Consider the following 13,062-nt stretch of genomic DNA (forward strand, 5'->3'; position numbering starts at 1 on the left):
TATGTATGTATGTATGTATGTATGTATGTATGTATGTATGTATGTATGTATGTATGTGTGTGTGTGTGTGTGTGTATTACACATTATGTAACGTTGTTTTTGTTAAACATTTATTTCATAGAATAATGTTTATGTCCTAATTATACTTCAACTTCACAACATTTCAGGACTTTTTCGTCCTAAAGCCAAGTACTGGAACATTGTTTGAAACCGTTTTAATGAAACTAGCCTTAAAGTTCTCCTGATCATCATTATTTTTTTCATATTAACAACAAACATCAAATACCTACATGTTGTCTTGCATTGTTTTATGCTCTTTTGAACATTGATAATTAATAACCTGCATTAAAATCAAAGGCCAACAGATCCAAACCCCAAACAATCAGAACCTAAACAGTCAGATTCACATTCAAATCCAGTTACATGCAGTCCAATTCAATCATGTTACTTTACAATTCAAAACAATTAGATTTAACAAAATTTCCAAGCCATAAAGTTTAAAATTGTCTAAGAAAGTCAGTGTCAAGCCTACAAATTTAACATATTAAAAGTGAAACAACCAACAAAGAGCCCTCTCCTTTTTACCCTTCTTTATGCATTTCTTCTATTTTTAATCAAATCTCTAGTTTAATTGATTTTTATACCACTACATTGTGTATTTGTTCATATTTTACTCTTGATTTCAGAACTTGTATCGTATGTTGTTAGCACATTTGAATAAAGCTAGTTCATGTGAGCAGTATCTCTTTTTTTTTTTTTTGGCCTTGTAGGTGAGTCAGTATACGTTTGCAATGTGCAGCTATAGAGAGAAAAAATCTGAGCCGCAGGAACTTCTGCAGTTGGACGGGTATACTGTGGACTACAGTGACCCTCAGCCAGGTCAGACAACATAATGAGAAGTAATACAACTCCATGTATACATACACACATGACATAACTATTTAAATACTTCTTCTCCGACATCATATCCTCTCAGGCCTGGATGGTGGTAGGGCTTTCTTCAATGCGGTGAAGGAGGGCGACACTGTGATCTTTGCCAGCGATGATGAGCAAGACCGCATCCTGTGGGTCCAGGCCATGTATCGCGCTACTGGCCAGTCCCACAAACCTGTTCCACCCACTCAGGTCCAGAAACTAAACTCCAAAGGGGGTGCTTCAGCTCAAATGGATGCCCCCATCTCTCAGTTCTGTAAGTAACCCAAAACATAACATATAGTCACTGAGGCAGAAAGCAGTTTCCATCCGCAGCACAGTGAAAGCTCTAACTCATAAATGTGTCACGCCATGCGCTCCACTCTGCAGCCACGAGCAATAAAACTAACACACAAGCACGCGCACCCAGGCATTGATTGCTCACAGATCCCTTCAGTAATTATGAGCTTCCACTCGTCATCACTCCCTGCCTTTACCTCCAACCCTTCCCCACCCCCAGAACAGGGTTTTAAACAAGCAGTTCCATGCTACTTCATCAGTTGGCTTACAAAGAACAGTCATCTGGAAACAGACTTCTTCGCCCAGAAGCAGTGAATTTCAAATAAACACCACATTTACAGTTTGAGCATTCTAATCGAGCCCATGCTAATTAAATTTGGTAGAGGGCGCATGTGGTCCTGAGACATGTTGTAGTGTCTCTTCATGACAACCCAGTCAGATATGTTAAGGTTCTTCTAATCAATCTGTCACTGTACTTTTGAGCAGTCCCAGGTCAGGTAGCAAAGGGAAGGTAAGAATGACTTAGTGTGGTGTCTGTACCAGCTTTGGTTGTAATTGTCTTTTGTGTCCCACTTATTTTAAAGATGGTCATCAGTTCTGACAGCAATTTTCTACTCTGAATGTACTCTGGTTGGTCTTAGGTTTTAGTACTCTTACGTTCAAGTGCTTACTACTGTTCCTTTGCCCACAACAGCACTTACCTCTTATTTACTAGAAATATTGTCACATACTGATTGACGACTTCTATTAATAGATCCTGCTATTCAGAGATTATTTGTGTGCATTTTTTTCTTTTCACTTTTTAGGTCAAGAATAACCTATTTTTTATCTTGAATAAATACATTTCTAAAATAAAAATGGAAAAACAATTGGCATTAACACAGACTCAGGTTCCCACTGATATTAGTAACAATAACTGTTCTAAATACTTTTTTTTTCGCCTTTTGAAAACTGCAGAAGGCATAAATTGGATCAGATACTCAGAATCCCATCGCATAAAATTCTGTGTTGTTTCTTCATTGGTTTTTGTCCAGTATGTGATCGTTCTTGTGGTTAGTTGACTTCTCTGATGCCAGCTGTCACCATTCAAAGCTTCCTCACAGCGGCACAGACCTACTCCCCCTCCCTGAAACATTGTAGCCCACCTCGCGTACATGTTTCACCTCCTGGTGCTCTTAAAAGGCACTGGGATCATAACATACGTATAAAGCCCTCATTACTCTGCTGCAGTAGAAAAATAGGAAACAAAGCTCAGTGAAGGTCCTGAGTACATTCCACAAAATGAGTTTATCATGAAAGACATTTAGTGCACATTGTATGTCACAAGTGTTCTGTTGAAAAGGGAAACAGATAATGTCTTGGAATTTTTAACCCTCCTGCTGCCCTTAGGTCAAAAGTACCCCTGAGGCCTGGGGTATTTTTGACCCAAGGAAAAGCAAAAATGGTTAAATTAGCAGAAAGGTCACTTTGAATAATTACTGCTAATGTTTTTTCAAATAAAAAAAGAGTTTTGCCTAGATGTAGTTGTGTAATTATTTGATACATGTAGACAAATAAATAACCAGCATTATAGATACGCTCAAAAGAGAAAGACGAGTTTCACAAGTTCCCATAGACTCGCATATGTATAGTTGTCAGTTGCATTTGTGGTATTAATTAAAGGAAAACGTTTTACATAAATGGTATCGCATTGGTTCGGAAATATTTCTACACTAATAAGCAATGAGCTAACAACCTTATTTTGAAAGTTCCTGCAGAGACCAGGGCTTTAGAGCTGTCACTACCCCATATGTTTTATACTTTATTTTTTTTCTAATACAGAAATCTGCCCCGCTGAAGTTTTAAAAGGCTGAATCGTGCTAAATAGACAAAAATGTGCCTTGTTCTTTTGTTAATTAGCCTCTCTGTGTATCATTTTGAATCACTGTTTAAAAAAAAAACATTCCAGTAATCCCTCGATTATCGCTGGGGTTACGTTCCACACACCCCTACGATAGGTGAAAAACTGCAAAGTAGGAATGCTATATTTATTTTAGTATTTATATACAGTAGTCCCTCGTTTATCATGTGGGATCCGTAGAAAAACTGAAGTAGGAATAGTAATACATGTAGTAAATAGTAGTTTATTTTATATATATATATATATATATATATATATATATATATATAAAGGTGTTTTAAATCCTTCCCATACTCTTGCAATATTCTAAACAATGTTTCTAAACTCAAAACACTCTAAAAGAGCACATAATGTCATGATTTCAGCTCCCTGCCTCCTCTGCTCTTTGCCACCCGCACGCGCTCTTGGCCACGCCCACTTCTCCGCTGCACGGTGAACAGCTGATCAACTGCTGGAGGAATTTATCCTGCCATGTGGGCTGCACAGAGGTGCAGGAGATGCTAATTAATTCAATAAAATTAATTTTAAATAAAAATTCCATGCCGTTCGTGAGTCTCATCCATCAATCAGCCGATTGTGTGTCATGTCCAATCTTATTTTAAAAAACTGCGATAGAACGAGTCTGCGATAAATGAACTGCGAAGTAACGAGGGACTACTGTATACTTTAAGGCTTTATAAACGTTTCCCACACTCTTGCAATGTTCTAAACTCTTAAACTTGTGTAATTTGAATAACATATGTATATGTACTGTACAGTACTGCAAAATTTTACTCACCAGCTCTGCAGAACAGCAGCTCAGTTACGGTCCGCTCAGTTCCAAATCTGCAGACCTACCCTGCAGCAACGAAGCCCACCGCCCCGTCCAGGTTGATTTGCATGTGAATAATTGATGTTTAGGAAGCTTCAGGATTATTTACGACTTTCCTGCCAGTTCTGTGAGCTTAATGGATAGTGTAGATTTACTTTGGAAGCTTTCCCTCCATTTCAGCAGAAAGCAGTGGTCGGAAGCACTGTTGGCTTCTGGGTAGTGTAGTTCCTTGACTGGCGTTACAGTATAGGCTTATTGAAAGAAAACTACAAAATGGTGGCGCCTGTCCAAAGTATGTATATATTTTTTGTTAACTTTTTATCCCGTACTGTCCCCTTCGAGTAATATTAAATTGACTATCGTTAAAAAAAAAAAAACATGAAAGAGCGAGTCCACAAAGTTGCGAGGGAAGATTGTAATGCTTAAAACTGGGTTTATTATTGAGTATTAACTAATTCCATATGTGTTTGCCAATTTCCCTTTTAACAGGAAGCTTTGGGTTTGATCAGACTGGGCTACAGTGCTCAGCTTTTAATTCCTTACTCTTTTTTTTTTTTTCTTAATCCATAAAACAAAACAACAAGACTGCAGTGGAGTGATGAGGATCATAAATTCTGTTTTTCCCTCCTCTGTCTTTCTTCTTGGCTCTGTCTGTCTGTCTTCCTCTTCCACTTTCTAACACACTTCAACATCCGTTGTTCACTTGTGCTCGCACACCACCACCTGCAAACGTCCATGTTGGTATATAGGTTGTTGTTTTTCAGTTGTGTTTTCTTCTTCATGCTTCGCCTGGACCTTTAAGTAATGCAGCTGCTAGGTCAGGGTCTCTCGTGATTGCTCTCCTCCAGCCTTGTTGCTAGTCTTTATGTTATTCTGGTTTGTCCCTTCTTACCCTGCTGTCTTCTAGCTGGACTCAAGGGTAAGTGCTTCCCTGTAGCCGGCACTGCTCAGATAATCCCCGCCGATTATCTGACAAATGCAACGTTCTTTCTCTCTTCTTTCCCCTCTTCTCCTGTTTTCACGTCTCGCTTCATGTCTTAGATATTAGTTAACTTTTTTTGGTTTGTTTTTTAATGACCTCAATTTGAGGGTCAAAGTAGAAGCATCCATTCGTGCCCGTATAGGATGCATGTATTTTATATCTAAGATCTTATGATTTGACTTAGTAATGACTGAAGTTTATATTATAGTTCTTTCTGCATAATTGCCTTCTCTCTTTATCCTTATTGGTGGCTGGATCCCTCAGAGTAAAGCAATTTGATGCTAGTATGATTACATTAGTGGAAAATATTATGTGTTATGAGAAAGGCTGTGCAAGTAAAATAAAACTCGAGAGTAAAAAGCTTTATTAACTTATAGCAGAACCTCAAAATATTAGATGTTTGAATTGATTTAATTTAAAGATCGTTCAAGCTAATCTGCATTGCAGTGGTTTTTCAAAAATAAATCCAGTGCATGAGTTTTTATTTGATCACGCTTTGCTTCTGAGGGCTCAATTGCTTTTAATTATTTTGTTTTTGAGCTTTTCTTGATGAGAGTTGGCAAATATGCATGCGGAGTATTCTGAATGCCAAAGACAAGGAGTAGCCACTGCCGCCCCTTCTTACAAGAAAAAAATACTCCGAACCCCCCTCCTCCCTTCTTCCTCCCATCGTAGATGGTCCTGTAGATAAAGGCTAGTCCGGTGTGACAACTCCATTAAAAAAATAATAAAGGAGCGGTATCATTTTGATTTCTTTTGACTGCCCTTGTTTGCCTGAATCTAGGAGAACACCTGTGTCATGTGTCCATACTTCTGTACAAACACGAGAGTTTTGATTCATTTGCTCATTTTCCCAGAGAATGACACAGTCTTTTGCCCCTGTCGGCTCCATGCTATTTACCCATGTTCTTGCACCAAATTGTATTGCTTACCCTATTAGAGAACTCCGGTAGTGGTATGCCTGTTAGTGTGCTCCTTAGAGATCATGAATACACTGCAACATCGAGTATTGTCAACTTGCAAATGCGTAGAGAAGAAGAAGAAAGAAAAAAAAAATGGAATGCACAAAAGCTAAAATGCTAATTTGAAAATGGGTCTGCAGATGTGCATGACATTTAAAGGCTTATTGAAAAGTCACTCCATTCTCTAGCATGTTGTGATTTATGCAAAATATCATATTTACTTTGGTGAACTGGTCGTTTTGTTCATGTGAGTTATGGTAATTCTTCTGGACTTCTGTGTCATCTTTTTAAATCTACCTAATGTGAATAAATTCCACCCAACGTGTCACAAAGACCATTCCCATGCATTCACTCTAGATGTTTTCTCTTCACTTCATCAGTTATTTTGCATCCTGTCCACAAGTAAAAGTCATTTTCACTCCTCACCGAACTGTTGTACCAACCATCTTCTCTTTCATCCTGTTGCATCTCTCACCTAGTCCTGACTCCTCTGTAATGCCTTTAGCCATCTTCTTCTTCAGTGTTTCACTTCTCTAAGTGTTACTGTGCAGATATTTAATTGTGGCCCACTCTTCCTGTCTTGTCTCTTTGTTTTCCTCTCAGTTGCCTACTTTCATTGTTCATATTACTAAGACAGAGCTAAAAGTGTGCACCTTGTAGGTTCTTGTTTTAGACAGTTTTCTTGAATGTTTAGAGCTCACCTTACACCTGGAGGGTGACCTATGTCACATGCACTGTCCTCTGTATCTCAGTCCTGCCCTGCTGAGATCAGGCCTTCACTTCCAGCTCCCACCCACTCATCATCACTCATGTCTGTTTCTTGGACAGAAACCCTGTCAATCACGCTGACTGTACCTCCTGTGTTTGGAGTCCCCCTTGTCCTTGTCTTTTTGTCCCTTTCTCTCAAACAGCTGTGTTATGTACAGAGCAGACATTTTCTTTTGAGTAGCTGTGATCTGTAAACAAACAAACAAATAGATTAGTCCATCTGTGTTTTCTAAATCCATGTGTTATGCAGTGATTTATTATTATTATTTTTTTTTTGTAGCGTTATGTTACTGATTCTCCTTAGACATTTTTGCAGAACAGATGTTTTACTAACTTGATTTGTTTTTTGAAGCAAGATAAAGAGAAAATCCAAGTAGAGCTTAGAATTCAATATGGAGGGGAATAATAATACAAACATTAATTAACATATAAACATCATCTGCAACACAATGTAGAAGCAGTTTATTCAATACAGTATCTATTTTTTTTTCCAAGTTCTAATCAACCAGACTTTTTGTTTTGTTTAGTTTTACCATTTCCTTGTCCTTTTTTTACCAGCACACTTTTTAGAATGTGTCAGGACCTGAGTGACAACGATTGCGAATGGCAGAATCTATTGAAGACATGAGGAAAAGCTTCATTTCATTTCTCTAAAAGATCCGTTTCAGGCAGTGTGGCATGTAAAACTGCAAACAATTGAAGCCCCCCGTCCCTCAGAGTTTAGCTTCATATTTAAAGATTCCCATTCACTAAAACAAAACCAACAAAAAAAAAAAAATGTTCTTTACGCTGTCCAACACAATGCAAGTTGACAATGTAAGCTGTAATTGTTATAATTTGCCCTTAGCAGTAGCCCAACAGTCCGGCTGTGTTGTGCTGAAGACTCTGTCTGCCTTTACCTCATTGATGTCCTCTTTTCTGAACTGTGTGTTTCTCCTTGTGCCGTTGGGCTGGATAGATGCTGACAGAGCTCAGAAACATGGCATGGATGAATTTATCTCCGCTAACCCGTGTAGCTATGACCACGCCTCGCTTTTTGAGATGTTGCAGAGACTCACATTGGACCACAGGCTCAATGACACATTCTGCTGCCTGGTGAGTGTCGCTCTGCCTGGGAAGAGCTTTCCTGGAAAAGCAGCGTGGGCTGTTTTATTGTTTGCTGGCTCGCAGTGTTTTGGTCTCCATGTGTGTTTGTGTCGTGCAGGGATGGTTCAGCCCAGGCCAAGTGTTTGTCTTGGACGAGTACTGCGCGAGGAACGGAGTCCGAGGTTGTCACAGACATCTGGGTTACCTGCGCGATCTACTGGAAAGGGCAGAAAATGGAACTATCATTGACCCCACTCTTCTTCACTACAGCTTCGCTTTTTGTGCATCCCATGTTCATGGGAACAGGTGTGCTTTAATCTCTTATTTGATATTGTTTGGATATTAACAGCAACATTCACCAGGTGTGCCTGAAGGTATCGGTGGGCTGTAGGGCAACAGTTTGACATCACACCTGTTTCAGTTTCTGTCTTTGTGAACCAGATGAATAAAAGATGCAAGTTCTTTTTGTTTAGTTTTAAACGTAAAGTCTTAATCTATATTGTTTACAAAGTATTGCTTAACTGGATTTTTCATCACAGATTGAGCTTCTGTTTTCCTGCTTTAAATCTTATATCAAGTCAGTGTATTTTAATGTTTTTTCATGTTACATTGCGGCATGATTATATACCAACAGTGAAACAACTTTACATCCAATTTTAGAGCTTTTGTGCCTTAAAGGGATAGTACAGATATTTTGAAGTGTAGTTCTGTAGAAAGGTTGTGAACAATAAATGGTATACCTGTTGTAGATGGCTCTCTGTTCGGAGAAATAGTTTAATTCTGACTCCATTGATGAGCTAATGGCTTGTCCTTTTTGGGGTAAAGACCAAAATTAATTATTGTTGTCTTAAAACTATGCCAGTTTCAAATAATGTTGTCAGGGAAAAATCACAGGTTATATACTTTTATGGTACAGTCAGTTCTGAGCTACACCATCATTCCAACAAAATATTGTAATAGTTCTGCTGGAAGTGACACAAGCTGCATAGGAAGACTACAGCTAGTTGCTGCTGCCACAATTCCTGCTTTCAAAGAACCACAAATTTGATGGAAACAACTTCATCATTCAAAATTATTCACGACATCAAGGTTTATAAAATGGTAATGGCAACGACTGTTGGGATTTTTTTAAGACACTAAAACATCCACATTGGTCTGGCCCAGTATCTCATCAGTCTGGTCAGAGTTAAACTTTATTTCTCGCAACTGAGGTCACTTGGAGACCTAATTATATTTTATTGAATCGTGATAAGTTTTTATCACCTTTTGAAATAAATCCAGAGCCGTTCATGTTGAATCATTTCTAGCAGTTTTGAGAAATGGTGCTAAAAGCCAACAGCTTATGTTCTAGTTTACATTAAATCTAAAAGAAAACTCAATTAGAACAGAGATTAAACATTATATGCACCATTTTGTGTTTTTCTGCATGTTTTTTTTAATCATTTATAGCTGTTCTTCTATTTCAGTTGTTGCATTTTTTTTTTTTGGTTGTCTTTTTCTGTTTGGCACATTCTGTTTTAATTCAGCTGCATGTCTCCCTATTTTTCTTGTTTTCTACCATTTTTTTTTCTTTGGTTTTCTTTTGTCTTTGTCTTCTGTTGGCATAGTCTCTTACTGTCCATATTATTCATCCTCCCATGCGTCCGTTAAAGTCAGAGAGGGCAGCAGTTACTGGGGGCCGCTGGGCTATGAGCCCCTAAGAACCCCACAGAGCTTCCAAAGCCCAGATCCTCATGCTGCCTCTAAGCGAGCACGCATATTCAAGTTTAGAATGAGAAGGGAGTCCTTTCAAGGTGAAAAAAGGTGAGCCTCGAGTTAAAAAATAAAATCAAATCGTACAATTTGCTGTCAGCTCCTCTGAAGTTGAAAGTGGTCCAGCAGTGCTGATGTTTTTGGCTCTTTTCAATAAGAGCTAGCAGATGTTTAGCTGCAGAATTATAGCTGGTCTAAGTGTTTTTGTGTGGTCCTCGTAGGCCAGATGGGCTGAGCACAGTGAAAGTGGACGAGAAGGAGCGCTTTGAAGACATCAAAGAACGGTTGCGCGTCATTCTGGAGAACCACATTGTAAATTTCAGGTGAATGCCAGCGCACCAACAGGACATTACTTGTGCATATTTTCTGTTCAGCTGTCACATGTCGAATCTATGTTTGCTCTTGTAGATACTGTTTCCCTTTCGGTCGTCCAGAGGGTGCGCTGAAAGCCACTTTATCTTTGCTGGAGAGGGTTGGTAAACGCAATAAAAGCGATCTCGTATAAAATGTTCTTTAGGGTTTAATAAAAAAATATTAAGAGCACGTTATTTTGCTTTTATGTAGGTCCTGATGAAGGATATTGTGACGCCTGTTCCTCCAGAGGAAGTTAAAGGAGTTATCCGCAAATGTTTGGAGCAGGCCGCTCAGCTCAACTACCAGCGGATCAAAGAATATGCCAAAATCGAAGGTAAACAGAACAACTCACTCAGGCGACAAATGATTGCTGGAGAAAATGTCATTACGGTGTCAGAAACATTTCCACTGCATTACCATAAAGTCCCACTGACAATGTTGTTTGGTTTCAGATTGAATCATCAGTCATGGGGATTTAAAGTAGAAAAGCAGAATAAATACACACTTTATTCCCTTTATCTTCCAGTTTGACTCCAGTGTGAGACTGTTTGTCACTATGAACTGTTTTTTTTTTTTTACATATGTTGAATTCACACATCAGCTTATTTGCGTTCAAATCCCAAATGAGCTGTGGCATCCCAAATGATTTGTGACAGTTTTCTGCTCACCTTCTGTCTCAGTCCAATAACTCTCTCCTTTGTTTCAGGCCTGCTTTAGCTCTGTGCTGTTCTGTAGGTCAAGTTGGCTTTTGTGTAGAGGTGTGTGAGTAAAAATGCATTCAAATCCAAAGCCCTGAAATCTCTTTATGTGCTGATCTCTCATCGTGCCTTGACTTTCCAACCTGTGCAGGCCTCTGACTCTAGATGAGTGGCAGAAACTGTCTCAGCTCAGTTGAATGTCCACTCGGACTCCCGGTCGATGCATACTCCCCCTCTCCCACTGTAGCTCTGGCTTACAATCTACTGTCTCCCTGTCCTTCCCTGTCTGCTCTGCTTTTTTTTCTTCTCACACAGTTGTTGGCTTTGCAACCGATTTCACTTTGTTTGGCTTTTTTAATATGAAATAAGTTGCTTTTGACCAAAAATAATGCTGGGATTTAAGCAAAAGTGGTGCGTTCACAGTTTGTAAGCCCTAAAGAAGTGCATTTGTATCTGTCAGAAGGTGTTTAAATTACATGCAGATGTAAATGTGAGGAATGTTTCTTTGTGGAGAATTACAGCCTTAGAATTTAGAGATGCACCAATTAATGTTTTCTAGACAGATTTGGATTTTTTTTAAAGCTTTGATCTGCTTCTTACACATTTTTCCTTCTTTGTTGGGTTTTTATTTTAATTTTAATTTTTTATATTAACTTCCAAGTCTTCTTCACCTAGTAATATTTATTTTATTTATCTTATTGCTAGCAACTGCATAGCTGTGTTGCATTTGCAGACAGGTAAAAAAAAAGTTTTTTGAGTGCCTATCACCAGTCAAGCTGAAAGTCTGTGCATTCTGCTCACTCTGAACAACCAGAGCACCAGAAGTAAAAACACAGCTTTCATTTTATTTGTTTAGTTTCATTTGTCCACATTAAATAAATGCAATAAACCCAAGGATATTTCAAGTCAGATTATCTCAGAAATAAAGAACATTTAAAAGGGGATTCACAAACTTTTGGACACCACTGTACAAACCAGCATTAACCACCTGCATGTGCTATGAGACACAACACGACCTTTCTTTATTGGCATGAATAAATATAATTAATAAGCAAACATTAGTGGCATAAAGACAATATTGAAATTCTTATTCTCCCTTCTTGGTATTTCCAGAGTAAAGCCCTACATGCACATTGAAAGCAAAGCGTTTATGTTTATGCCATGAAAGAAACCCTCGAGGGTGCTAAAGATATTAAGGCTTTAAGTCTTACTATCTTTCCATGCTATTTGATTTTACTCCCCACTGTCCGTGTGAGGTGCCTGTTTCAGAATTAAATATATATATATATTTAATATACTTTTACCATTGGTCCTCCCACCCAGCAAAATGTCGTTTCACCGGGACAGCCCTCTTCCCAGTGGCTTCTAACCTCCTTCATGCCCTCTTCTGACCTCAGCCTCTTGCATGCTACAATCCTGTTTTTGTTATAGGGAAAAAGAGGGAAATGTATGAGCACCCTGTCTTCTGCTTGGCCTCTCAAGTGATGGATTTAACCATCCGTGAGTACCTTCATCATCCTCTCCTCCCCAGCTCCCCCACCCACTTCCTCTTTTTGACGCTTTTTCACCTCATCCCTCCTCTCCTCCTCCTCCTTCAAAGATGCTGCCATGCTTGTTTTGATCTGTGCCTTTATGTGTCAGAGTGAGTGGGGAGCGCACCAGTCGACAGATCTGTGAAGTGCCACACCGAAACAGTCGGGGGTCCACTTTTGTAGCTCCGTCTGTTTGTGATGGACATGAATGAGCCGTCTGGTTTGTAAGCTTCTTTCTTTTGGTTGGATGCCCATTCTTTTGACTTGAATGCATTTTTATACAGCTTGCATTGTTACTTCCTGCAGTCATTCGGCCTGTTCATGACTCACTAGCTTTGCCAAACAGGTAGGCCTTTTTTCCTCTTTATGCCACCAGCTATAGTGAAGGAAACTTTCAGCAGAGCATTTGAACGGGATCACAGGTGAAATGGTTTCAACAGTTTGTATTTTAACTCTAATCAAACCAAGTCACGCAGAGTGTCCTGTCTATGACGCCTGTACTGTATCTGTGTCCTGTTTGTTTACAGTATCGTAAGCTTTGTCTGTCTGTTAACAAACATCTTGACGCTTTTTTAATTTCCAGTTTTCCACAGGCTAATGTTTCACTGTTTATGTGTATTTTGTTTTTTAATTTTTGTTACAGTTTTTTGTGATGTGTGTCTGTTGCATAGAAACCTCACTTCCTGCAGCTGAAACGGTCCCAGCAGGTTCTTTGAAAGGGTCACCTGATACCGAACAACTCCGACCCCCCCACCCCCACCCCCGCCCACTTCTTTATTGTGAACCTAATCACAGAAACATGCTAAGTCTAAATATCTCCTCTTTATCTTTTCTCTCTCTTTTTCTTGCTGAAGTTGAGAAAGGTCAAAAGGATCAAAAGGATCCAGGTGATGCTTATAATTTAGCTACAGCACACACACACATACACACACACACACACACACACACTTCTTACTTTTTATCCTTGCATATATTTTATTTTATGTTAATCGCTATACAAATGCA

The 13,062-nt window shown here is 39.0% G+C and overlaps 1 protein-coding gene across 1 annotated transcript in view; it reads left to right on the forward strand.

Moving 5' to 3' along the window:
* cadpsb (Ca2+-dependent activator protein for secretion b) overlaps positions 1-13,062 on the forward strand; it is a 143,227-nt gene that overhangs the window by 102,613 nt on the left and 27,552 nt on the right. Inside the window, exons 10-18 of the mRNA XM_037678709.1 lie at positions 771-879; positions 977-1,189; positions 4,831-4,842; positions 7,594-7,730; positions 7,840-8,027; positions 9,695-9,796; positions 9,882-9,945; positions 10,038-10,161; positions 12,912-12,944. Coding sequence (XP_037534637.1) covers positions 771-879; positions 977-1,189; positions 4,831-4,842; positions 7,594-7,730; positions 7,840-8,027; positions 9,695-9,796; positions 9,882-9,945; positions 10,038-10,161; positions 12,912-12,944 — 982 coding nt within the window. The remainder of the gene's footprint in view (positions 1-770; positions 880-976; positions 1,190-4,830; positions 4,843-7,593; positions 7,731-7,839; positions 8,028-9,694; positions 9,797-9,881; positions 9,946-10,037; positions 10,162-12,911; positions 12,945-13,062) is intronic.

This window comes from Nematolebias whitei, chromosome 7 (genome assembly GCF_014905685.2).
Source record: "Nematolebias whitei isolate Nwh7 chromosome 7, NemWhi1, whole genome shotgun sequence".
Lineage (NCBI taxonomy): Eukaryota > Metazoa > Chordata > Actinopteri > Cyprinodontiformes > Rivulidae > Nematolebias > Nematolebias whitei.